The sequence below is a fragment of the Anabrus simplex genome, chromosome 12, assembly GCF_040414725.1.
Source record: "Anabrus simplex isolate iqAnaSimp1 chromosome 12, ASM4041472v1, whole genome shotgun sequence".
NCBI lineage: Eukaryota > Metazoa > Arthropoda > Insecta > Orthoptera > Tettigoniidae > Anabrus > Anabrus simplex.
Window position 1 is genome coordinate 79057966 of NC_090276.1, and position 27560 is coordinate 79085525.

The following is a 27560-nucleotide window of genomic DNA, read 5'->3' on the forward strand; positions in this document are numbered from 1 at the left end:
GAGCCATAGTGATTGGAAATTGTCGAAAAAAGACAATAATCCTGATATATATCAATTTCGTGGATACAGCGATGTTTCAGAAATACTTACAAAAAATTTATAGCCCAATCACTGTCCGGAATGGCGCTGTTTTTAGAGTACACATTCCAGTGGACGTAAATATCCACACTGCAATTCTTCCTGTAAAGGAAGTTACTCTAAAACTAGTGGCATAAATTCAGATGGGATGCAACAAGTGACAACAAATCAGCTTCAAGATTCATCAGTGTGCCACAAGCAACATCAGGCATCACATTCAAAGTTCAGTACATTTTTTCATTACAAATTATAACCAAAATGTGCCCTTAAAGAACTGAAATGGCCAAAATATGACCAAAACAAATACTGTATAGTGAAATATACATGTATACAACCTATACAATAAGGCTAAACGTCCAATTTGTGCTTAATTTCAACAAATAGCCAAAATGGAAGACACAAAAAGAATATGACATTTCCCAAACGTCTGAATCCTAGTAAAGACCCTCATAACTAACACAAATCAAGAAGTTAGTATAAATAACCACCTAATCTTTATACTCATCGATACGGTCATGAAATGGACAACTTGTAATAACTAACACAAGCGCGAAACACTAACTCATGTTGTTGCTCTCTGCTCAAAAGGAATAACAATTGTGTTCTGAGTTGTTCTAGGTTAAAAAAAAGAAGCTATGTGCCTGATATTTTATTCAAAATTCTGAAGAAGGAAACAATTTTTCTTTTTTTTAGTTGAGTTTAGGCCCAATTCACCACTTTGTTGTGTGACTCGTCTTTCCTTTCTTGCAGCATTTCACAATCTTGGTGATCCTACACCTTTATGCAGGTATTCGTCATCTACGTTCACTCAGAATGTTCATGCCAAGCGTAGTGAGCTCGCCCCCTTGTTGTCTGGCACGAGCTGTACACCCCGGTGTAGCTACCAGGAATGGTAGAACCAGCCCAAGCTGGTTATGACTTGTAACGAGATAGCACTGTCAAGGAAGCTAATGGTACAATGGCACTCTAAAGGTTATTAACATGTATTTACGAATAAGGAGCCAGACATCACTTCCTGTCTTAGTTACTGACCACTCTCCCCTGTTCGTCTCTCTTGAACACAAACTGACCACTGTGGTTCTTCAAATGCATGATGAGGCTACTTCTCACCGAGAAAGTTTTCCCGCACATCTGACATTTGTAAGGAGTTTCGGCAGTGTGTAGCCTCAGGTGCTTGGTCAGGCCGACACACTCGGAGAAACAGAGTCCGCACTCGCCGCACTTGTACGAGGGTTCGCGTCCCGTGTGCGTCCTCAGATGCCTGGTCAAGTTGTCACCGTGAGAGAAACTCCTTGAACAGGCGGCACACTCGTAGGGAGTTTCTCCTCGGTGCGTCCTCAAGTGTCTGCTGAGAGAACTACGCTCCGAGAAGCTGCGTCCGCACTCCTCGCACTTGTGCGGCGTCTCTCCGCTGTGCGTTCGCAGGTGGCGGCTGAGAGAGCCGCTCTCGGAGAAACTTCGACCGCACAGATTGCACTTGTATGGAGTCTCGCCCGTGTGGGTGCGGATGTGCTTGGTGAGGTTGCCGCTCTCCGAGAAGCTGCGACCGCAGACGGGACAGGCGAATGGGGTCTCCCCGGTGTGAGTGCGGATATGCTTGTTGAGGGAGCCACGGCCAGAGAAAGAGCGTCCGCACTCTCGACACTTGTACAGGGTGTTGGGGTGAGTCCGCAGATGGAGCATGAGGTCGTCCCCGTTGGAGCACACCTCTCCACACTCCAGACACTCACTCGGGCTCTCGGAACGTTCCGGCGCGGCGAGGATCTCCCCCGACATTGTCCAGCCCGTCCACCTTCCCCGATGAGCAGAACTTGATAACGTGCTGAAACATTCACAAAGCAGGCTCTTACAATATGGCAGCAGAATGTCCGAGACATACTTGGACCACAGCTAATTTGTCCCTCATGACACAACAGATAATGCCACTCTTGCAAGCAAGCAGCAAGTTTTAAATCTTTATTCTTCTGCCTATTTAGAAAAAAATTAATTTAATTATTTTTATGCAAATTTATTATAACCTAAATTTATTTATTTAAATTTTAAACCACTCTTACCCTATGGTATGTTTTGGAGAAAGGGCTAAAGAACAGCACAAACACTTCCATCTTACATTCGCCAGTGAAGAGTTTGAAGAACGCTATTGAAACAACTGTCCAGTGTTTTTGTTACATATTCAAACTTCCTCCACACGTCTTGCAGTTGAGGGGAGGAATGTAATTTTATTATAAAAACTCTACCACGGAGATTTTCTCTTCTGTTTTGAATTATAATTTTGTGTGTGAATTAGTCTTCTATTCCGTGGACTGTATACACCAAGCGGCTGCAGAGTCCTTGTAATTCGGTCTACTTCACGATTCAAGAAGCACCAATGTATTGTCAGGAACAAGAGCAGTCATCAGCCATCTTTCCACAAGAGTTTTCCCAAACTGTTAGCACCAACAACAATAATCGTATGGCGTACATCTGCCTGTCGATGTTCTGTTTTATTCTAGGCCTACAAAATGGCAGAGCATACCAATAATGTCTTTTGGGTGTCTGTGGCTGAGTTTTAATGAATTTCGTCAGGTAAACACCAAATTTGTCACTAGAGATCTTTTACATGCCGAGAAGGTACGACACGGAGCATCGCGTGGATCCGACCATCTCTGCTGGGTTTGAACCCGTTATCTCAGGATCTGGAGCCCGACAATCTACCAACAAATCATGCGCATTTTCCGTATCGATGTTATACACTGTTAAAAGATGTAAAAAAACACAACGGTACCACCTACCGATGATTCTAAACTACTATTCATCATCATCATCATTATTGCAACTCGGGTAGGATGTGCCTGCATTTGTTACGGTCATGGTATGTTTCTCCTCTCTTCTCTGGTCTTCTCAAAATACTGTCTAAACTACTATTACCACGGTATATTTTATTACCAGGGAAATCCCACCCAAAATCAAATACTGTAATTCTTTTTTTTTTTTTAATCAAATCTTCAATGCTAGACCCATCACTCATAACAAGTTAGTTCTCTCCTTTCTCGGGAAATTGCAGGGGTCTGCACACCTGTAACATGGTGGTACAAGGTGTCGTCGTCATCCACACGCCGCCTCTTTAGCCTCTTGTGGGATCAAGATCTGCTCTGCTTCCTCTACAACCAGTGCTACACGCGGCCTCGCGTTCATCTGACCTATTAAAACAATAACAAGTTGGGAATCAGGACCACTTACCGACTTCCTTCGCTGTACCTCCCGGCTGCTATTTCGTCCAGTGTTAATGCTTGAACCTGAAAAGGAATCAGAAGCAGGATTTAACTTGATGGAAATGGAACCGCAACAGAAGTTTTTTTGTTTCTTTTCGCTAGTGGTTTAACGTTGTTTTAAGTTAATGGTGAACAGCTGACACTACACAACACATAACATCTCCTCTATCGTTATGCTGGGCACAAGATTCGCTATTCAACAGTGCATCATGAGTTGGAGAAGTCGATGTGAAGCAAATCAAGAAATTCTCACATTCTTTGAATCCCTCCTAACAGTCACAGGGTTGTGGTAGGCCCACCACCATCTGGGTCTTGGACAGAGCTTTGTAACTGCACATCACACGAGTGGGTGGAATTGATATTTGGATTATCAAACTGATGAAAAAAGAGAATTTCAACTTTACATTCTGTGGCTCTTCCTCACCATGTTTTTCTTTTGGGATTCACAGTACGGTATTTTCCAATGTGGGTGTAAAGCTTTAACTTTAGACACCTGAACATATATATCCGAGTAACCCCACACCCTAATTTTAAGAGAGGACATTTTTGCAAAATTTCTTTTGTGTGTTTGAGAAGCTTTGTTAAATATTTATATTGAAAACCATAAATACTTCAGTAGAACAAAGTACACAATCCAGCTGAATGGTCAGTGCAGAGGCCTTTGCTTCAGAGGATCACAGGTTTGATTCCTGACCGGATGTGGTTAATTCGTCTGGTTTGAAGACCGGCTGTTTGTTCCAACACAGCACAGAAACACTCAATAGTGAATACAGGGATGGCAGCAGAAGGGTATTCGGCCGTAGAACAGGGCTACCCTACAAGAATTCCTCGCATTGTAGCGCCTGTGGTTTGCAAAAGTACAAATGGTGCAAAGCGATAATAAATATGACAAAATTCCCTATCTTTGTTGGCTGGAGACACATTTCAGTCACATTATTGCACATCCTTCTGGAAACTGTACTGCACCCCACTTCTTGGTCAGAGCGGGCTGAAAAATATATGTGGGGATCATTTGTGTAAATACAATACATATTTTCAAGAAAACCAATGTGAAATACGTCTATAATATCTTACAGATAGTTTAAAGAAATATTTTCCTCAGCCTTAACATTTTACTAATCATCATTATCATTTCCCATTATCAAGCTGTAGGGGCAAATATGCTTCCTCTCCACCACTCCTCCTCCACACTGTTTCTCTTTCTATAATAGTGCGTTGGATTGTGTCCTTCCATCTCAATCGTGGTCGTCCACGGCCTCTCCTTGGCATTCTTTCATCACTCATTCGCTTTATGTGCCCAAACCATCTTAGTCGGCTCTTCTCTATTCTATCATTCATTTTTTCCACTCCAATTTCTTCACAGATTTTCTTTTCTTACTCCAAAATGAATATATGAACGAAAATACATGTTCAATCGAAGCATCAGTCCTAGTGAGATGGAGAACGAATTCACCTGACATATTTACACTGTTCTCAATAAATTAAAAAAATCTGCACCCTGTTGTAACCAAGGTTGAAGTTTACAGAACACAACTTTTATTGCTTCACTTTATGATATTTACACAAATAACTGAAATTTATTTTGAAGCAAAAAGGAATATTGAATCTTGAGAAAAGTCTGTCTTTATACAATATGTACAGGTTTGCAGTCTTTATATACACTTCTATCTTGAAAAGATAGTCTTTGTGAATTGACACGTTGATAGTCGAGAACTATCTGGCACACTAACATAAATGTTCATGAGAGTCTTTGTTTGTTGAAGTGCCTGAATTCCTAAAAAGCAAGTTCAATTGATTGAAGAAATTCCACCTAGCGAAACTAAGGGAGCTTGCATAAGTTAGGGAATGAAAATGGCTTGTAAAAGAATTACGGAACATAGGCAGCGGAAACAGGTAAGGGAGCGGTGACCAGAGGTGAAACCTCGTACTGCCAGAAATTCAGTCCACCTGGTCGAAGCACATTTTCAAGAGGAGTAGCCTCCGTGCTCGACGTAGGGTGTATTCTGGAGCTGGACACCGGGGCAAGTGGGCGATTGAGCAGGAAGGGAGCTCCTATTTATACTACACTCGATGGTCAGGCACGCGCACTGAGGGCTGCGCGTCGAAGCTAGCAGAATGATACACAGGCGCGCGTGCAGCTGGCTGGCGGGGCGAGAAAGGGAGCGCCGGACATACAACACACCCAGTAATCTTTAATAACTAAATTATTACTCCCAAGTCAGAAAATTTTAACATACACTAATTCATACAACATACATCTGCATAAAGGATAATATACTACTGAATGAAGGAAAAAGCCAAGACAAATTTTCAATTTAGATGTAGGGCACCAGAAGAGAGGATGTACAGTAACCCTAGCTCACGTAGAGTCATAATTTGTTTTGTAGGGAGAAGAGCCCAAGCAGACATCAGATCACCTCTAGAAGCAAAAGGACCTTTACCTCATCGTCGTCCGAGTGTGGCTCCAGTTTCCCTGCCGCACCGATAACCAGTTCTGACGGGTGGCTCTGGAACAGTCAGTGAGAAAGATGTCAGCACATATTACAAGGTCCCAGATCAGCCAGGGGAAATAACGAGAAGTCAATCTTATGATCCTTCCCCCTCTTCCTCTGCTAAGCAAGGGGCTAGACATGGGGAATCTGATTCATTTGAAACGATTCAGCAAAATGATTTGTGACAGAGAGCCGAAAGCTCAGATGAACCATTCCGTTCTGTTCTTTATAACTGCTACTGCTTTACAAGTTACAAGAAGTGAAAAGTGAAAGGGAACTGCTAGAACTTTAACAAGAGTAATATCCTTTTTAGAGGTACAGTCACAACTGTCCGACTAATCCTTTCCAAACCATTCGAAACTATGCGACAATCGAATTTCAAATGTATAGTAGATAGGAACATTTTTTGTGGTCATGTTCCACGCGTTAGTTCACAGTAGTTCACGAGAACGGGAACCGTAAAGTAAACTTAACCTAACATATCGCAACGAGCTGGAAGCTGAGTGTATATTACAATTCCGTGAAGTGTGAGACTTCAAACGACATGAAATTATTATTTTTTTTTTTTTTTAATGTTTCCTCTAAGGTTAGGTTAGGAATATTTGACTTGTGAACCGGACTTTTAATTCAGGTTAAATAAAAAATAACAGAATCGTTCTTCACAAGTTGTCATCGATTCAAAAATGGTGAATAGCCAATTTGGTGATATGAATCAGAACGAACAAAAAACCAAGGAACGAGTTGCGGCTGCCATTCCTGATTCAGCTTTCAATTCACAAATGAGTCGATTCATTTCGTTCACTGAATCATGATTCAATCGTTCAGTGCAATGATTCATTCAGAATCTCCCCATCTCTACTTGGGCTACGTAAGTTTCTTACATTATTCAATACTTTAAAGAAATTAAATTCTTAGAAGACGTTCTACATCATCATTATTATTATTATTATTATTATTATTATCATCACATTTAGGACAACTGATATGTTTTATTTTGCTAAATTAGAGCAAGTAATGTCAGAGCAGCTCCAGTTACAGAAAATTCACTTGAGATGCCATGGCCACATTAAAAAATATTAGGTACAGAGATACATCTATTCAATACTAAAAAACCATGATAATTATTAAGTCATCACATAGCCTATTTTTATTTATTCACATTTGTGGGACTCGTTTCGGCAATGAAGAATTAAACAATTAAAAAATACCAATGATAAAATGATTTTTCTGTATGTAATAACAATACAGGTCATTAATTGCTTTAGAGTCATTATAATATACACAGGATTTGGTTTGTCTTTCTAACAGCTTGATTCATTTTAAAATGTTTATGATCATTGTAAATAGGTCGATGGGCCAATTACAACAACCAGGTTTTATATAAGAGAAGTTCCTCATAAAATATTTGCTAATTAATAATTGTTTAGAGCACATAACTAGCTCTTTTCTGATTGATTTCAATATTAAATAATCTCAAATTACAAAAAAAATTGATCAATTCACAAAATAATACACAACACGCTTGCATATTACCCGTACCGCAGTCCACGTCCCTCCTCTACCGTGACTTCCCCTCCTCCACCCTCTCTGCAGCTCGTCAGTTCCTCTCTAACTTCTCTGCCTTCAACTTGGCACTCGAGGTGGGTTTCTATTGACAAAAATTCCTCACTGTCTCTTGTTTCTTCCGTCGTGCTAACGCGTCTTAATTTCTTCTTTTAGGTTCCGTTTCTTGTTTGAGATCTTTCCAGACCTTTATAAGATCCACTTGAAATACCACTTCTTTCAAGAACCTTGTCTGTTCCTTATATTAATTTACATTCCTCAAGTTTGTTACATATTTACGGACACTGAAACTAAGGCATATAATGGACTTACCTATTTTACTCATTGATATAACAACCTGTGATACATAAACCAATCAAGTATATTTTATCTATATATGCTATATTGTATTTAAACTTTATAACTCTGCGTGTACAAGGCGAAGTCATGTAAGGATGAAAAAGCGAGTTCCCGACACTTCAAAATGGGGACCCACCAGCTAAGGGAGACAACCCCGAAAGAAAACATCGCCCCTCCAGGATGGCTGGGGGTTGGCGTTGGGCTGACCACCCAATCTGTAAAAAAACTCTCATTACGAAATCTGAAGAAGAAATAGCCGGCCTGACCTTTTTACGACGACGTCGCAAACGAGTAAAAGAATTGGAGGAGCTTTGCACTTAACAGGAAAGAATGGGAAAAACTTCTTCAGAAGGCCAAGGCCCACAAAGGGCTGTCACGCCAGTGATGATGATGATGATGATGGTTGTTATTACACAGTGAAAAATCATTTTAGCTTTGGTATTTTTTAATTGTTTAAATATTATAGTGTACACCTCTCTATGTAACTTCTCTTACGACAAATCTTGTAGCATATGCAAATGTTTCAGTTCGCACACTAACACTTTAAAATTATTTGTATATATCATTTTTAGAACCTATGTTGATGTAGCTTTTTTTTCGACGTCTTTGTTATATTTTCCTAGGCTGATGATGGCATACCTTATTGCCGAAACCGGTCCCACAAATGTAAATAAATAAAAATATGTGATGACTTGATAATTATCACAGTTTTTTAGTATTGAATAGGTGGATCTCTATACCTAATATTTTTTAATGTAAATCTCGATTCAATACGGACCCTAAGAATGAAATTTTTGACACTAAAATGCCATGGCCATGCGCTCACATGCAAAGAAGGTATTGGATTTGAACACTGAGGGTGGCCGAGGACTAAGGGCTGCTGGCCAGGTGACGAACATGTCGCTTGGTAAATCATTGTAATCCCTAATTCAAAGTGGGATAAAAGCTCTGGAGAAGAAGAACTACATCAATATATCCTACCCAGCATGTTGGGTACAGTGCAGTTTACCAGAGTAACTCTTCAAGTTCTTTGTGATGCAGACTGATGTTATAAAAGAAACAAGAGTATGGGGTGCTAATGCTGATTATAAATTAACTTTCAATCTTTATACTAAACCCGTCAAAACATGACAGTCTGTGGAGTAAATATTTATTGAAGGATTTCCTTATATATGACATTCCTTGTACTTTCTCTTAATGTCGCACCGACACAGATGGGTCCTACGGCGACGATGGGAAAGGAAGTGGCCGTGGTCTTAATGGTGTGAAGATGGGAAAGCAGAACTGGGGTTCCCGAATGCAAGCTGACACGCAGCCACTTGCTCCGTGCATTCAACACTGAACTGGCCGTGGCTGAGGTCCCTTGAGGTTTATCGATCGTGATGCAAAATGCCAAGATGCCTCTTGAAAGAAAATGGAAGTGTTTCATCGGATGTTGTTAAGTCCGTTCGAGAGATTAGAGGTCTCTGTCCAACTTTATCTCCATTTATTATGGTTCCATTTAGGAGCCATTGGGAAACGTTCCGATTTCTAAAGAGCATAATTATAGCTCTAATTGTTACAATAAGAATACGTGGAGGCAAACCATTAATTCCAAGGAATACAAGAATTATGTAGGAAAATGAAGTAGCTAGCTTTCATCTTCAGCATTAATCTGTTGGCGCTCTTATACCGGGTATAAGCCAATGACTTTCAAATTAATTAAGAATGGCAACTTTAAGAAAATGACATCATCTCTTGCAGAAATCAATATTTTGTTATAAAACACAATATTACCATGTCCTAAAATTCTGGCTTTTAATTCAAGAATATTTGACCCATCACCATCTACTGAGGGGTACTCACTGTTACAGATTTGCTGCAATAATCAAGGAATTCCTTTTTTATGTCATTTCGCACACATATTTTTATGTAAGCAGCGTGTTTTGAAGAAGGGTCCATACTGTTAACACCATTATAGCTAAATAATTGTTTGGTGATAAGCATATGGCAAAACAGGTAAAACCTTCATAAAATTCCCCCAAGAATAATAAGTTTTGCACTTGAAGGAATGGAATATCGTTACCTATGATATATCACACACATTAACGAGGCTTCATCCCATATTGACCCGTGCTTATCGTCAGCTACTTTTGAATGTAATTTCAATCCAGACACCCAATTCTCATTTAAATTTACATTTTGAATGTAATGTGTACCATTCAAGTGCTGAGGAGCTAAACAGCCGCTGTTCCTGTGCCTACTCCCTTCCACCGCTCCTAACGTGCCACCTGCTCAGCGCTCTCACGGTTCAGGCGAGCTACATTTTTCTTTGATAGTTTAATAGGTATGAGTTGGACAGCATTCCGAAAATTAAGATTCATCCTCACCAACAAGGATGTTCCAATTAACCTAAATCCAAGATTTATAATACGTGCGTGCTGCCAGTTGCTACTTACGGTCTGGAAACAATGACTCTGGCAAGGAAAGTGCTTGCAAGCTTCAGCGAACTGAACGAGCCATGGAGCGACAGATGCTAGGGATCAGCCTTAGGGATAAGATCCGTTCAGAGGACATCAGGAGAAGAACTAATTTAACAGACATCCTAGAGAGAGTAGCAAGACTAAAATGGCAATGGGTAGGACACGTAGCTCGACAAGACTACAACAGGTGGACCTCTAGGATTGTTCACTGGAGACCATGGGAACATAAGAGAGGCATTTTAAGACCCCAGAAGAGATGGCTTGACGACATAAAGCTGTTGGCTGGAACACGCTGGTTCCAAGTGGCTCAAGACCGAAGACGATGGAAGCACATGGAAGAGGCCTATATCCAGCAGTGGATTGAAATAGGCTAGAAAAGAAGAAGTAATTCAAAAATATATGGCAAGAAATATTTATGCTTTTAAAGACACTTCCGTCAGAATGCTGTCAATCGGTTGAGCTGTTCACTCAAAATCGATATAACAAAAATCAGCTTAGTGTTTTAAATCACCTGTGTATTTTGAACAGCAGCTAAGCTCGGCAAGTTCTCCTCCACAGTCCCAAACAAAATAAATTCCATGATTTACCAAAAGTAATATCAGCTTTCCCAAGTCGCCTCATAGTACCACTATTATTATGTCCGGCTCCAAGCACACTGGGCCCTGCCGGTCGGGTCGCGGATTTTAACTTTCATTAGTTAATTCGTATGGCTCGGGCCCTGGGTCTTTGTGAGATAAGGCCTCAATCCTCACAGATGCGCACGTCACCTGTACGTCGTCAATCTTACACTTAATCCACTTTTGTTATTAACGTGTTTAGAGAAGCTTCAATTGCTCTCTTCTTCAGCGATGTAAATTACCAGAATTTTCTCACACTTGTACCTGAATCCATAACCGTGCCCCATTAAAATAACTTCAGATATCCATAAAACTATTAAAAATGATTACTAAAACTTAACACTGTCTCCACATCCAATCAATCCTTATTTTATAAATTTTATAAAGAAATAAAAATATGTCAAAATGTTAAAAACTAACACATTTTTGTCACAACCGTTCAATTATTGACTTACAAAACTACAAGTGTCACCTTGAAAACCCCATTCAATTTTGAAAATAAAAACATATAATAAAATCGTTAAATGAGAATAGTATTTACATAATTCAATAAAGATGTGTTGAACATTAATTAACAGCAGCTCTTTTCATCTTGAACGATCTGCCTTACTTTTTAGTCCTTGCTCGTCAATGCCCAGTCAAAACGCCTCCATCAAGAAACATGAAATATAAGACAGAGGCAACAGATAAAACATTTTTTGATATTCAGATGCTGAAGGGGTTCACAGTATTTTTCTTTTCGTTAATACATTAGTATATTTCTAGGGCACCGGCTGTTTTATGTTAAATATATTTGCTTCAGCTGGCGTCAGAGTCTGCAGCCAGAAAAAAAACCTAATAAATTCATCTCACCTCGTCCCCGACGCTGCATCAACAAACAGGATTACGCCGTAGATACGTACATACATATCTGCTTCAGCATGTAACTGACTACTAGTGTATAATAATAATAGCAAGCAACTTGGCCGTTCAGTTAGAATTGGGGAGCTGGCAGCTTGCATTCGGGAGATAAAGGTTCAAATACCATTGCTGGCAGTCCCGAATATGGTTTTCTGCAGTTTCTCATTTTCACACCATAATAATAGGTTGTTTAGGCTTTCAACAGATCCGATCATATCCTAAAAATACCAAACACCATGGTTCAACAGCCCCGAAGGGCCTTGGCCTACCAAGCGACTGCTCCTGAGCCCGAAGGCCTGCAAATTATGAGATTTCGTGTGGGGAAAGTTAATTGAGGTGGTTTCCTACGCTACGGCTACTTGGATACAGATTGGAGCACTTCTCCTGCACTCGTAACCCTGAGCTGTGACTCCTAATATAACACTAACACAAAGGTTTTCAAAGAAAGCAGCCATGGTACACTGTGAACATGGGAAACCACCATCTACCGAATGTGACCCTTAACAGTTTTAATTCATTACTGATAAATTAGTTAAAAGTAATTATCATCTAAATATGTCAAGTCTACTTTCATGTCAAGTACCACTTGAGGCAGTTTCCTCTAAAAATTATCTGAGATTGCTTATGCCTCTAATTTCAGCCGCGATCCAGTTTCAGGAACATAAGGTAGACTACAGACGATGACCTCGAAGGGGAGAGCTATTTAATATCTATTCTGCTTGTTTGGAGACATTTGTTGTATGCTATTCTGTCAGTCCAACGCGGCCCCCGCACCGCCCTTCGCAACTGATTTACAAATTAAATTTTAATTAATATTTCAAAGCAATATTTTTTCACATTTGAATAAATATTCTTAACTTTTGTGTTAAAATCACCATCTTCAAGCTCAGGAAATTTATTATATCCTTGTGTCCAAATATAAAGAGCTTTGAGAAACCCATAAATGTGATCTAGGCCTAACTAACTCGTGCCCGCAGTTGGTGAAAAGATGGAACAAAGGTTCACAAAGGGAACCACTGGACACGTTTGTAATTGCGACAAGGGCAAACCTCTCGCTGCGGAGGGCTAGCGACGGGTATAAGGCTCTCTCTGCTCACGCAGCCAAATTTGGCGGCATTTTTATTCTGCACAACAGGACGGCTTCCTTATGATTCACTTTACTGCAGTGCCATAAACTGCCTACCATGACAGAGTTTCACCAAGACGAAACCTCCCCCCACCAATCTGCCTACAAACTAAGCTGTGCCGCACCAATGAACAAATGACTTATAACAATCTTACAATTGGAATGTTCCCAGTTTCTGACTTTCAAGTGAATATTCAGTATTACTTGTTGTGAGTTTTGTGTAGCGATGGATAAGTTGTACATTCAACATGTTTTATGCGCTTTTTTCATTACTGTTTATATTTTAAATTATTAATTTATATTTTATTAACCATTACTCCTTTTAAAATGGCTAAAAGGCAAAGAAATTATAACTTTAACAGTGAATGGGAGGACCAGTATTGCTTTATTGAAAACAAAGGAAAACCTGTGTTTTTATTGTGTTCCTGTTACTAAAAGAAGTAATGTAGAGCAACATTTTTCGACTAATCACAAAAACAGTGACTTTCCAGTGAATTCTGAACTAAGAAAACACAAAGTGAAAGACCTAAAATCTACATTAACATTGCAACAACATGCGTTGAAGAGACCAGCTCAACAAACATGACAATAGCTTCTTACAAAGTTTGTTATGTTCTAGCTAAAAGGAAAAAAGCTTTCAGTAATGGAAAAATATAACAGAAGCAATGTTAAATGCCAATGAATCTCTGTTTCATTCTCACAAAGATAAATCTGTGCTTATATCTTCAATCAAAGGACTTCAGTTGTCTCACCAAACTGTTGCTAGGCAAGTTGAAAAAAAAAAAATTGCATCAGGATTTGCAATCGTCTGAATATTTTTCACTCCAGTTTCATTAAAGTGCTGATACGTCTGACTGCTGAATTGTGTGTATTTGCTAGAATTGTTTTTAGTGATTTTACAGTAAACAAAGAGTTTGTTAAACTATTGCCAGTTCATGGACGTATTAGCCGAGAAGACATATTTAATGTGTTCCTTGAATTTGCCAAAGATAGCAACTTTCCACTTTCACGGCTTGTTGCTACAACAACAGCTAGAGCGCCGCCTATGACTGGTAGAAATAATGGATTTCTTCCTCTTTGTGCTTGAGGATGAATCATTCCCAAACTTCTTTCTTATTATTGCATTATCCACCAAGAAGCGCAAAGGTTTTAAAGTTCAATCGTGACATGAAAATCATAACTCAAGTCGTGAATTATGTAAGATCATCTTCTAGTCCTCGTCGATCGCTCAGAAATGTTTTAAGTAGATCACATTCTGCGTATGGTGACGTTATTCTTCATGCAGACGTAAGGTGGCTTCATAGGGAGAAAACACTCGAACGGTTCTACTGTCTGAGATACGAGACTTTATGAAATCATCTCCTGGGCAATATTACCTCAAACTTGATGATATATCATGGCTAATAGATTTAGCTTCCTTGGCAGACATCACCTCAAAATTAAATCAGTTAAATCTTGAATTGCAAGGAAAAGATTACAGGTATGATAAGTACTGTTAATGCATTTGAAAAGAAACTAAAGTTATCGATTGTCCATTTAAATAGAACTTCCCTTTCACATTTCCCAAATTTGAAATGTATGGCAGGAGCAATAAATGGTAGCAAGCACGACTTTTCATCTCTTGCCAAACATCTTGAAACTCTTGGGTCTGAATTTGGTAGTAGATTTAGTCAGCTTTTAATGCTTGAACCAGTGATCATGTTTGTTAATAATCCCTTCGCTTCTGTTGATGTTTGTGACGTTGGAGGTAAGATGTGTAAAACTTTCGAAAACCGGGCGAATTGACTGTGCAGTTAGGGGCATGCAGCCGTAAGCTTACATCCAGGAGAAAGTGGGTTCGAACCCTACTGTCGGCAGTCCTGAAGGTGGTTTTCCATGGTTTTGCATTTTCACACCAGGCTAATACAGGGGCTGTCTGTACCTTAATTAAGGCCATGGCTGCTTCCTACCCACTCCTAGCCCTTTCCTATCCCATCGTTGACATAAGACCTATCTGTGTCGGTGTGGCGTAAAGCAAATTTTAAAAAACTCTTCAAAAAAATTATAACTTTCAAGAATTAGAAATGGAAATTTTAAGTCTTCAGCCAGACCTTTCCCTGAAATCCTCCCACGCTACATGTGGCAATTTCTGGACTCTGGTGGATGGTAAAAAAAATCCCACAGTCCGCAATGTTGCGCGGAAAATGCACTCTTCTTTTGGTTCAACGTATCTTTGTGAAGTTGCCTTTTCGACTATGAACATCCTGCCTGACAGACTCACACTTGGATGACACGTTAAGAGCAGCCTGTTCCAGTTACACATCACATTTTCCTCAAATTGCCACGAGCATACAGAGCCAAACTTCACATTAATTATGTGAGCAAATACTGTATAATTTCATATATTTGTTCATTCTAAATTTATGTGTGAAATCTACAGAGAATGCAACTGTCATCTTGCCTGGCATTTCTAGCAGACACAACAAACATTTAAATGACCTGAACCTGGTACAGGATAAACTTATTAATGGTGTGTAGAGCGCAGTTAAATCATTCTACTTATTATAACCAGTAGAAACTTGAGAGGAGACAGACAACATACGCACCTTGTAATCGCTCAGCCTCATCCTGGGGAAGACGACCAGCTCAGGCTCCACCACGAGGTGTTCTGCGCCGTCGGACTACACAGGAAGACGAAGGTAAGTTCAGCTCGCTGGTGACATCCTAGGAAAGGAAACGTGGGAAGGATTGGGGCCAACAGGTCTCGACACATATCAACACACAGCTATCACATGGCATATGCAGTGTGCGTGGGATCTGAAGGCCGATCCAAGTGACTGCAGCTCAGCGTGAAGGCCTGCAGATTATGAACTGATGAATCCTCTTGGCCGTTATTCTTGGCTTTCTAGATTGGAGCCGCTATCGCAGATCAGACAGATGCTCAACTGTTCTCGCATAGGCTGAGTCGACCTTGGAGTGGCCCTCAGATCGAGGGAATAAAAATCCGGGCCTACCAGTGGGAGGCATTCTCGCTACCCATCGACCCCAGGATCAGCTAAGTTCACATCACAAGTACGTACTAGAAAGGTGGAAGGACAATAAGAAGTGCATTAGAAAAGGAAGATCAACACTAGAGCCCATCTTCATATGAAACAGCTGATAGAAAAACAATGGGAAAGTTGAAAATGAATGGCGATGACATTCTTCGATTTAGGAAAGCAGATTATAGCAAAAGTATGGAAAGTTGTGAAGCAGGAAGGATTTGGAAAATGAGTGAACAAATATTTGCAAGCAATGTCGAGACCACCGAGGCAAGGGACGAGGAGTCGAAGTGACATGGTGCTACAACACAGTGAGATGAAGGCTGGAGCTGATGATGGTAAAGCACTTCCAGCAACACTAAACCAGTGGATATTTGGAACAAGTAAGTTCAAAGAGTGCAAAGCAAAGAACTTAGAAAGGAGTATGAATAGAAGAGCAACAAATGGTAACATCTATTTAGAGGGAACCAAATTAGAGTCAGCTTTTCACTTCAAGTAATCTCAAAGACAACCAACAACTCGGGTTTGGAGAGTGTTTATCAAATGATCAATAACACCAACATATTTCTTTTTTCTTTTCATGTCGGGTCATGCAGGTTTTGAATTTAAAATTTATATTTTTATCGTGGGTGGAATGCAAACGTGTTTCAACCATGCATCAACTTTAAGACATTGTTTCTCAGAAACCCATCATCTGATCAAATCCAAATTATAACATAATATACAATAGGTTATTTGGTATACCATTTAAATTTCAGAATTTTATGTTTTGAAGAAAAAATCTCTAACCAATTTTCTAAGGTAAAGGTGTGAAAATTGTGTTCTTGGTCGTGTCATCATCTTTCTGGTTATGCTATAGAAATGCGTAAATGAATTCATTTTCTTGATATCAGTTTGTATTTGTATGGAGAATACCACTTCAGCCCAGTCTGAGTGGAAACTGAAAAGAAATGGCTTCAAATATCACAAACATTTTTTCCTGGAAACATATAACAACATATAAACCACCCCCATGAATATTGTGTTAAAATCTGGATTTGATCAGACGATGAGAAACTGTTTATGAAATAACCATGGTTGAAACATGTTTAAAAACTCCACCTGCGATACAAAATATTCAAACACCTTTTAAAGATTTAAATTAGAAAGGAAGAAAAGAAGTAGACCTTAACAGAAACAAAAAACCTGCACTACCTAACATGAAATAAAACGAGGAGAATGATGGTGTTATTGGGTTATCTCGTAAACAACCTCCAAAATCTAGTACACATAATACAGTATTTTGGTCGAGAGTAACACTTACAATTTAGTCAGGAACCTGCTTTGGAATACCGCAGATGGCCACAATAACTACGTATTATATCCCTCGTGTACGGTTCGGGGACAAATAGGAAAAGGAAATGTAGAGTAGACGATAGCAAAAGTCAGGTGGAACAGGGTCATGGGAGGGATAAAAGGGAGGAGGAAGTAGCTTCTGCAGCTGTCAGTAAAGATAGTGCTGACCAGGACGGGAGGGGATCACTTAAGGTGGGTCCCTGGTCATGAGGTATTCCATCGTTAGACATGTGGGGAAAGTGTGTGGAGGAAAGGGAACGAGGGTAGAGTGTTATCTAGGAATTAGGTTGAGGCATATGTTGAGGAAAGTAGAAGAGAAGGAGGAGGGGAAGGAGAAGGTGGTAGTGTTTTACTTTAGTACCAACAACGTAAGACAAGCAGGTATAATTACCAATATAGTTGGGGATGTGTGGGATCTGGTAAATGCAGCACGGGTAAAGTTTAAGGAAGCGGAGATTGTTATCAGTGGAATACTGTGCAGGAGGGATACTGACTGGAAGGTGATTGGGGATTTAAATGAGACTATGGAGTGGGTATGAGGGGCTGCCTGGTCAAGGCAGTAAAAGCGTGCTCGGTTTGCCCGGAAGGACGTGGGTTCGAATTCCCGTCAGGAAGTAGTAAAATTTAAGAAACGAGATTTCCACTTCCGGAGGTGCACATGGCCCTGAGTTTCACTCAGCCTACACCAAAAATGACTACCAGGTTAATTCACGGGGGCAAAGGTGGCCGAGCGTAGAGCTAAGCACTCTACCCCATCAAGTGCCGAGGTTACGAATAGTGGAAGCCTTTACCTTCCACCCCACCTTCATGGCCTGTACGGAGATTACTCTGCTTTGCTTTTATGGAGTGGGTATGTGGGAAACTGGCAGTGAAATTTCTAGATCCTAATGGGTGGGATCTGTGCTCGGATAGCCTTCACTTAAAACGCAGTGGTACATATAAGTTAGGAAATTTGTTTGGAAGGGTAATAGGGAGGTACATTCAGGTTAATGGGGTTGTCTAGGGAGCGGGGATAAGGATGCAGAGATCTGGAAGTCGAGTAGGGATGACATTAAAATGTTAGTGTTGAACTGTAGAAGTATTGTAAAGAAAGGAATAGAATTAAGTAATTTAATAGATATATATTTACCAGATATTGTAATAGGAGTTGAATCATGCCTGAGAAATGATATAATGGATGCAGAAATTTTCTCACAGAACTGGAGAGTGTATCGTAGAGGTAGAATAGGAATGGCAGGAGGGGGAGTATTTATTCTGGCAAAAGAAGAATTTGTAAGCTACGAAAAAGTTAAAGATGACAAACATGAAATTCTAGGTGTAAGGCTCATTTCTAAAGATAATAGGCAACTTGATGTCTTTGGAGTGTACAGACCGGGAAAGGGTAGCGCAGATGCTGATTCAGAATTATTTGATAAGATAATCAGCTATGTGGAAAACTATAAGGAAAGGAACGTGATTGTAGCGGGTGATCTCAATTTACCAAATGTCAATTGGGAAGATAATGCAAACAACAGGAAGCATGAACAACAAATGGCAAATAAGTTAATATGGGAAGGGCAGCTGAATCAGAAAGTGATGGAACCAACTAGAGGGAAGAATATGCTGGACGCGGTGCTGGTAAAACCAGATGAGCTCTATAGAGAAACCGAAGTAATAGATGGTATAAGTGATCATGAAGCTGTTTTTGTGGTAGTTAAAAATAAATGTGATAGAAAGGAAGGTCTTAAAAGTAGGACTATTAGGCAGTATCATATGGCTGATAAATCAGGCATGAGGGAGTTTAAAAAAAAAAGTAATTATGATCAGTGGAAAATGGTAAATAAAAATAGGTTTAAAGCAATTGTTGAGGGATGTGAAAACAGGTTTGTACCTTTAAGGGAGATAAGCAATGGTAAAGACCCACCTTATTATAATAGAGAAATAGAGAGACTAAAAAGGAGGTGCAGATTGGAAAGAAATAGAGTTAGAAATGGCTGTGGAAGTAAGTAGAAACTGAAGGAACTTACTAGGAAATTGAATCTAGCAAAAAAGTCTGCTAAGGATAACATGATGGCAAGCATAACTGGCAGTCATACAAATTTTAGTGAAAATGGAAGAGTACGTATAGGTACTTTAAGGCAGAAATATGTTCCAAGAAGGACATTCCAGGAATCATTAATGAACACAGGGAGTGCGTATGCGAGGATCTTCAAAAGGCAGAAGTATGTAAAGATTGTTGGTTACAAGGATAATGTCCAGATAGAGGAGGTGACTAATACTAAAGAAGTATTAAAATTCACCTATCCCTTTCAGACCGTGTACGCACAATTGTGCGGGTTCGTATTTTATTTATGCCTGACCTTATTTGACGTTTTCTTGGCGCTAGACAGGACTGATGATGGTACAGGGACACGTAATATGTACTTCAATTGTTTTTATTTAGTGCTTGGCTACCACTGGGCAGGAAGAAGAGTTTAAAAATGAAGTTCATTGGCAAGGTAGCGGGAAGCAGTGAAGTCTAAAGTAAATATTTATTTATTGCATTCATATTAAGAAGCTTCACTGAATATCAGAATGTAATTTATGAAGTGTGTAAATTGGTTAGCAAATGTAAAATTGTGAACTTATAACATCGTACGTAATATCATGAGGTTCCTACAGGCAATGCATGCGGGATGCTAGGTTGTGCCACAAACAAGCACTGTGAAAGCAGAATTCTTATTCTACATGAGAAATGTAATGTATAAGATTTTAATTGTTTTAAATCGTTCCCCACTGTAAAATAGAACATCTGATCATGTGCTGAACTGAATTTTTTAATTTTTTTCTTTTTTGTAAGTAGTGAACTAAGTCCTAACACACACAATTGTGTGGGTGCTGTTTTTCAGACGGTAGTTCTTATTTTGTAAAAGGAAACTCTAAACACAAGTATTTGAGAGCATTTTAGTAAATTTTTGATGTACAAACATAAATTCACACCTCCAGTTTTCTTTCAGGTCTGACGAAAAACTGCTGCCGCCAAAAGGGCTGTAAAAGCAAAACTCATCCTCAGTGTAGAAAATATAATGTATACTTGTGTTTGAACAATGATTTTAATTGCTCCACACTGTAAAATAGAACATCTGATCATGTGCATATGTATATTCACATGCACTGAGGTAATTTTTCTTTTTTGTAAGTAGTAAATTAAGTCCTGACACGCACAATTGTATGGGTGCTTTTTCTCAGACGTTAATTTTAATTTTGTAGAATTAACTAAAAATATATGTAATTAAGAGCATTTTAGTCAGTTTTTGACATATAAACAAAAATTCCCACTGCCAGTTTTCTTTCAGGTCTGAAAGGGCTATGGCAACAATGACATTTACAGTAAGATACAAAAGTTGAAAACTAGAAAAGCAGCTGGAATTGATAAGGTTTCAGGGGATATACTAAAGGCAATGGAATGGGATATAGTACCAAATCTGAAGTACTAATCTGATTATTGTTTCCACGAAGGAGTTATACTTACAGTGATCCCCATAAGGAACTTTCACCCCATCAACGCAGTAATTAAAACTGAGAGGACTTTTCCTATTTGTGAAACTCACATCCTGACTTTTCACCCCGTTTATCATCATACCATTGCCTGCTGTCCATCTCACAACATTATCGAGGTCATTTTGCAGTTGCTCACAATCTTGTAACTTATTTATTACTCTATACAGAATAATATCATCTGCGAAAAGCCTTATCTCTGATTCCACTTCTTTACACATATCATTTATATATATAAGATACAGTCCGATTGACTTCCTGAATCCAAGATATCTGCTATATCTTGCTGGAATCCTACAAGTTGGGCTTCAGTGGAATAACCTTTCCTAAACCCAAACTGCCTTCTGTCAAACCAATTATTAATTTTGCAAACATGCCTTATATAATCAGAAAGAACGCTTTCCCAAAGCTTACATACAATGCATGTCAAACTGACTGGCCTGTAATTTTCAGCTTTATGTCTATCACCCTTTCCTTTATACAGAGGGGCTAGTATAGAATTCTAAAATTTAGAATTTCTATGTTTATTTAATCACATAACGTGGTACTAATTATACTGAATAGGTGGGGTAATAAATATACGCCTTTTGTAAACTAAGTGAGATCGCTGTTTTCAATACGGAACAAAAATGAGAGTGATGGTTTGTAAGTGGTATATTCCGAGCTGTCAGTTGCGAGATAGCGTGGAATGACATCAGTAGACGAATAAGTTCGAGTGGTGTCTTTAAAAGTAGGAAAGATCACAATATGAAAATAAAGTTGGAATTCAAGAGGACAAATTGGGGCAAAAACTTGTTTATAGGAAGGGGAGTAAAGGATTGGAATAACTTACCAAGGGAGATGTTCAATAAATACCCCATTTCTATGAAATCATTTAAGAAAGGCTAGGAAAACATCAGATAGGGAATCTGCCACCTGGCCGACTGTCCTAAATGCAGATCAGTATTGACTGATTGATTGAATTACTCTAATAAACAAAGACCTAAGCAGAATTCTAGCAACAGACAAATTAAACAACCAGAAAGGACAACATCAGAAATGAAGTGAATAGGAAGGTTCCTACTGCCTGTGTTATGAAGCATAGACTTCAGTTTTGCAGACACGTAATGAGAGGCCTGTAGCCTCAAAGAGGAAGGAAAAAGACCAAGGAAACATTGTATAGAGACAGTAAAATCAGAGGTTGAGGAAAAGGGATTCGTGTGGGAAAATGTCCAAGAACAAAAAATGTATGAAGATAGGAAGAAGTGGTTAGTACTGGTGATATAAGTGTTAAGTTATGTTTCATGTTGCTGTTCGTGTGTCACTGAAAAATAATTTAAATAATACCCTGTTAATTGTCGTGAAGATTGTAACGACAATGTCCACCAGTTGAAACATCTCTGATCACTAATACAGTGGAAGGGGCTACTTACGATGATGCGAGATGGACCCAGAAGTGCTCGCAGGCTTGCTACCGCATCGAAGGACTCTCTATCCGACTGGGACTTTGTCTCGGCCGGCCACAACTCCATACTGCGCCCAGAGGCTGTCCATACAGAGAACAATTAGAGGCACTTTACAGGACAAGTACAGCAGATAACAAAAATGGACAGAATGTTATACAACTACAGTGTGCTTCTAAAAACATCTTGTGTTCAACTTTACCTCCCTTAGCGTGCTGCTTTACAACACCAATGAACCGACCGCAGGCCTATAACGCACAATGTCGAGCCAGGAAACCTCATAAAACATAGGAAAGCAACCTGCTCCAGTCCCAAATACTGCCTGATATGGCTGATCACAGAAGAGAAACACTCTGACATCCACGGTATGGCAGGACTGTCAGGAAATGGCGCCAGGGGAAGCAGTCACATCAGAGCAGCCAAAGTGAACAGACAAGAAGACGAAGGTCAAAACAATACAGTTGGAACATCCCGATAAACTTCATTTTTAGGTATCCACATTGACGCTACGCAACTGAAGTTGAGAAATTTCCACCTTTCAATACATATAATTTATTATATCGTTTAATCATAAGGATATGTTTCGTTTCCCCTTAAGAACATCTTCAGCTTCATAATTTATGAACTGACAACGATACATACTGAATTAAAAACACGCGTAATGAATTGATAAAAAGTTTGTAAAAACACGTAATGTTCCATGGTGGATGTCTTCTTCTTATGACGAAACACACTACGTCTTCTACTTGCAGGTGATGTACTGTATTTTCCTTACTGACAAGTAAATTAAGAAGCAGGGGAAACTCATCGACTGAAAACTGTAGCTCAATACCGATATCCTAACTGTGGTGATATTCGGTGTTATGGAAGTTTCCCCGCTGTCTCACCTTGCCGTTGACCGAGTGCTAACATCAGCTGGTTGGTGTGGCTACAGCGGAAGGAGAAATGTTACGGTAGGGGAAGCAAACTGTGCAAATGTAGTAAACAGAAGTACAGTATAAGAGTTAAAATGTTTTAATGGAAAAAATACAAAATAGCAAGGCTGAAACGCAAGAAATAAATCACTCGTCACCTCCACGTCTCTTCGAATTTCAAAAACTTTATCACATTTTACGAACCCAACAGGATTAGGCGTACAACTATTGTACAAAGGTATTCGAATATCAACTTTTCAATTTTAAAAAATCAGGTGTAAAGTTCTAATCAGTTTCAGATGCTTGCTGTAGCACATTTACAGATCAAATGAAGACGGGTGGTTGTGATCTCGTCCCCACGACCTTACTTCCGCATGTGTGACATCAACATTATTTGTGCTCTTTTCTCTCACAGCATCGCAAGCTTGATGTGATGTAGAGCGACCATGTTGTAAGATGAGTCTCTGCACGTGATGGGGACTGCTATACGGGCTCAAATGCTTATGACGGTATTTAAGATATTTCTTTTGTTTGTTAAAATCGCACCAACACACCCAAGGTTTTCAGCAATGCAAGGATGGGAAAAGGCTAAGATTGAGAATGTAGCGCCTGTGACCTGGTATAAAAATGGGAAACCACAGAAATCACCTTCAGGGCTGCAGATGGCATTCAAACCCACCATCTCCCGACTGCAAGCTCGCGTCTACGCGACCGTAACCGCGCGGCCAACCCGGTCCGTAGGCCTCCGCGTGAGAAGTCATGTAAGTCCCTCCTTAAGACTCCAATTGGAGTATTATTCCAGTGTTTGTGGCCGTCGCCAGGATTACTGGAACAGATTGAAGGGAAGCAGTACGGTCTGTTCGGCTGGGAAGACTTGAAGGAGGACGAGCTACTCGACTAAGCTTTATGTTCAGAGCTGTCGGCGCAAGATGACGTGCAATTGTGTTACTACACAAATAAGCTGGAATGGCTTTTTTTAAAGTAGAAAAGATCATAATAGGAAGGAACGCTGGAATTCAAGATGACAAACTGGGACAAATATTTCTTTACACTGTATGAAGAGGAATTAGGGCTTCCAATAATTCAATAAATTTTCAACATCTCTGAAATCATTTAAGAAAAGATGAGATAAACAACTGATGAGAATCTGCAGCTCAGTAGTAACTAAGTGACTGAACCTTTAATATGAAAAAGTGTAATAATCTGGCAAAATGTTAAAGTTACAAATCCAATGCATGTGTATAATTTGACTTACTTCTGCACAAGCAAAGATAGTTTTGATATCTTGTTAATAGCTGTTGGAACTACAATTACGTTAAAACAGCAGACTGCAACTGTACAATACATTTATGTTGAAGAAAGACTGGCAGCAACATTAACACAAGAAGTTATAACAATATTCCTCTGTACGGGTTCCTTTCATCGTTAAACTCAGGCCAATTCATGATAAGATGATAAAATTAACTAGTTGTGATCTCAAAAACTATCTGGAGAACAGACGACATTACAGCATGCTGACATATTGACCATCCTGAGTCTCAACAGTTCCATAGTTGCCATGATCAAAAAAGTCGCAAATACAAGTGCTGCTATCCATTTCAGTGTGTTTTATGCTGACAATTAAACAGGTGTTCAACATATAATAACAACAATAATATTAATATTCACAGCCTGTTTTCAGTCATGCGACCGGGTCACGAATGGAATGAATGAATGAATGAAGCCCCCAACTAGCAGCGAGAATAGGAATTGTGTCGAAGCCTGTTGCACTCCTCTGGGGCAATGATTAATGACTGACCAATGAAATGATATTGAAGAGTATTGGTGGAATGAAAGATGGCAGGAAAAACCGGAGTACCTGGAGGAATACCTGCCCCGCCTCCGCTTTATTCAACACAAAGCTCACACTGAGTGACCGGCACGCTGCCACCTGAGCCACGGAGGTTCGAGGTGTTCAACATAGTGGTTATTTAATTGCTACGCCTAAGTGAGTTTTTGTTATTTTTCATAATAATAATGTTATTGTCTTTACATCCCACTAACTACTTTTACAGTTTTTGGAGATGCCGGAATTTAGTCTTGCAGCAGTTCTTTTACGTGCCAGTAAAACTATCGACATGAGGCTGACCTATTTGAGCACCTTCAAATACCACCGGACTGAGCCAGGACCGAACCTGCCAAGTTGGGGTCAGAAGGCCAGCGCCTCAACCATCTGAGCCACTCAGCCCGGCTGTTATTTTAATTGTTACTCTAATAATAAAAATGATACAGCCTGGGTTTTCAAAAGAAAATAAGGTTTATCCAAATATTTTATATTAGAAAGAGAAAGAGAACAATGAAGAAGCCACTGAAATATGTTTGTTTTACAAGAGTGTCTTTTTTTTGGGTAATTGGTGCTGTATCAACACTTCACATGCTGCCTTCACTCCTCCACCAAGGCATCCAATGGCAGAGAGCGCTGTCAGGGCTGCCAGCAAGTGGTCATACACCCTGCCAACTGAACCTTAATGTTACCTGCTCACTAACAGTGCTTTCTGCAAACCGCAATCTAATCAGTCACTACCAGTCAGTTTTTCACAAACAGTAACCTGTGTAACTGACAATCGTTAGAGAAGTGGGTGAAGCAGCTTACAGGCCTCTAGTACCCATGCAACAACAGTGCATTCTACATTCGAGAGTGCACAAAACTTATAACATGGCACATACTATGACAGTTTCATTATTTTCACAGAATGTGGCAGCATTGTGGCCAGAGTTGCATCAAGCTCTATCACATGCAACAGCAAACCGGTCTTCATCACAGTTGGCCAATAGAAACACAGAAAATTATTGCATTTCACGCATTTACGGAGTCTCCAAATTCCTCTATATAAATAAGAATGTTTCTTGGGGTGGGTTGGTGGGTCCCTGGCAAACAAAAGAGGGATCTTTCTTCTCTTCTTCTTCTTCTTCTTCAGGTATCGTTTCACATAATTTTTACATGATTTTTCTCATTCCTAAACATTCACCCCCACCTGGAAGTCAAGTGCTACTGAACACTATGCATTCAGTATATTGCCAGCCACGTAAAACCATCGTCCTTCAGCAGACCGGGCGGAAAACAGCGGAGTGAGGAGAGAGTGCGTGATGTGAACGATGATAGAGAGACAAGTAGGTCTACACTTTTTTTTTTTTGCATGCTCTGTATGGAATATTTTTAGGTTTTTTAAGTCCAAATTTTTACTTTTTTCTATGCCAAGTGTCTTACTGTAACTACTTTCAGCTTGAGAATATCATAAAATTTTGAGATTTTGCATCATTTTGAGGGCACTTTACCTTTATAGTATTGTAATGTCAGCTTAGGTTTAAATCAAATATGATTGAGCATATCTTTAACCAAATAAGACAGCTGACAAGTTTGATTACGTACCGTACATCATGGTCTGTGCCTCTGGTATTCAGGCACTCCACATTGTTAAGGTTATCCTGGAAATACTCTGCTAAGCCTCAGAAGAGAAAAGTGTTCCCAAAAATAAGTGACTACATCAGTACCGGTAACCTAAATCCATAATTAGTGTCAGGGTAAGCAGAGCATTTACAAGACAATATCAAAGTACCTCCCTGTATCTTATGAATGCCTTTGTACTGAAATCTTCTACTCCTTTTATTTACATATAGTGGGTCTATTTCAATCAAAAGTGAATGCTTGTTTATGTTTTCCACCAACTTGTCAACATACCCGTCAACCTGTTATTGCAGGCTATGAACACAAGAAGTATTCATCTACACACTTACCCTAGAAGCCGGGCACTAGAATTTGCATATCCCCTCTGCTAAGTAAATTTTCCATTATTATGAATGGCACAAAGCATAGGTTAGGTTAGGTTAGAATAATGTGACACTCGAGTGTGCCACTTATTTAACAACAGACAGCATTAGGAGTCCGAGAAATGTCACATTAGTGTTATGACAACTTTATTATAATTCAGCACACCATCTAAATCTCCATAACTGCTTTGTAACATACAATTACCACTATCAACACCCGCTCTCTCTCTGTGATTTACAATAAACAAAAACAAAAATAATAAAATATTATTCAGGGCAAAGAGAATATGTCTAGGAGATACAGTATTCCTTGTATGTATTTTAAAATCACTGCCTGCTCGTTACGAACCTGATGGCTGCCATTGGATGCAGATCGCACAGGCAGTGTTTAAAGACAATACTGATAAGGAATCTGCCACAGTCCTATAACTGCAGATTGATTGATTGATTGATTGATTGATTGATTGATTGATAATCGGAGGAGATATTAAACGCAGATTTCTACCTTATGCAGGCAATGGATGGAAACAAGGTAGTGATGTGTCATTCATGAACGAACTGATACTTTTGTTATTGGATGAAACATTTACTGCAGTCAATGGCCACCATGAATTAAGACTTACACAAAATATTACAATTCCAATATAACACAACATAACACAATAATACAATATTAAATTACACAATAAGTGAGTCAC

At 39.5% G+C, this 27560-nt stretch overlaps 1 protein-coding gene across 4 annotated transcripts; it reads right to left on the reverse strand.

The window, feature by feature from the left end:
• Positions 1-695: 695 nt before the first annotated feature.
• Positions 696-27093, reverse strand: LOC136884536 (zinc finger protein 892). 4 transcript variants are annotated; one of them, XM_068229950.1, is made up of 6 exons: positions 26830-27093; positions 22112-22224; positions 15414-15488; positions 5771-5836; positions 3298-3353; positions 696-1900 (listed from the first exon to the last, which is right to left on the reverse strand). In XM_068229950.1, the coding sequence occupies exons 2-6, from the start codon at positions 22208-22210 to the stop codon at positions 1099-1101; spliced, it is 1098 nt and encodes a 365-aa protein (XP_068086051.1). In that variant the 5' UTR covers positions 22211-22224; positions 26830-27093; the 3' UTR covers positions 696-1098. The 4 variants fall into 4 exon arrangements, with proteins under 4 accessions (XP_068086051.1, XP_068086052.1, XP_068086053.1 ...); XM_068229951.1 differs by having other exon boundaries at positions 15414-15531; XM_068229952.1 differs by having other exon boundaries at positions 15414-15531; positions 27068-27092.
• Positions 27094-27560: the final 467 nt, after the last annotated feature.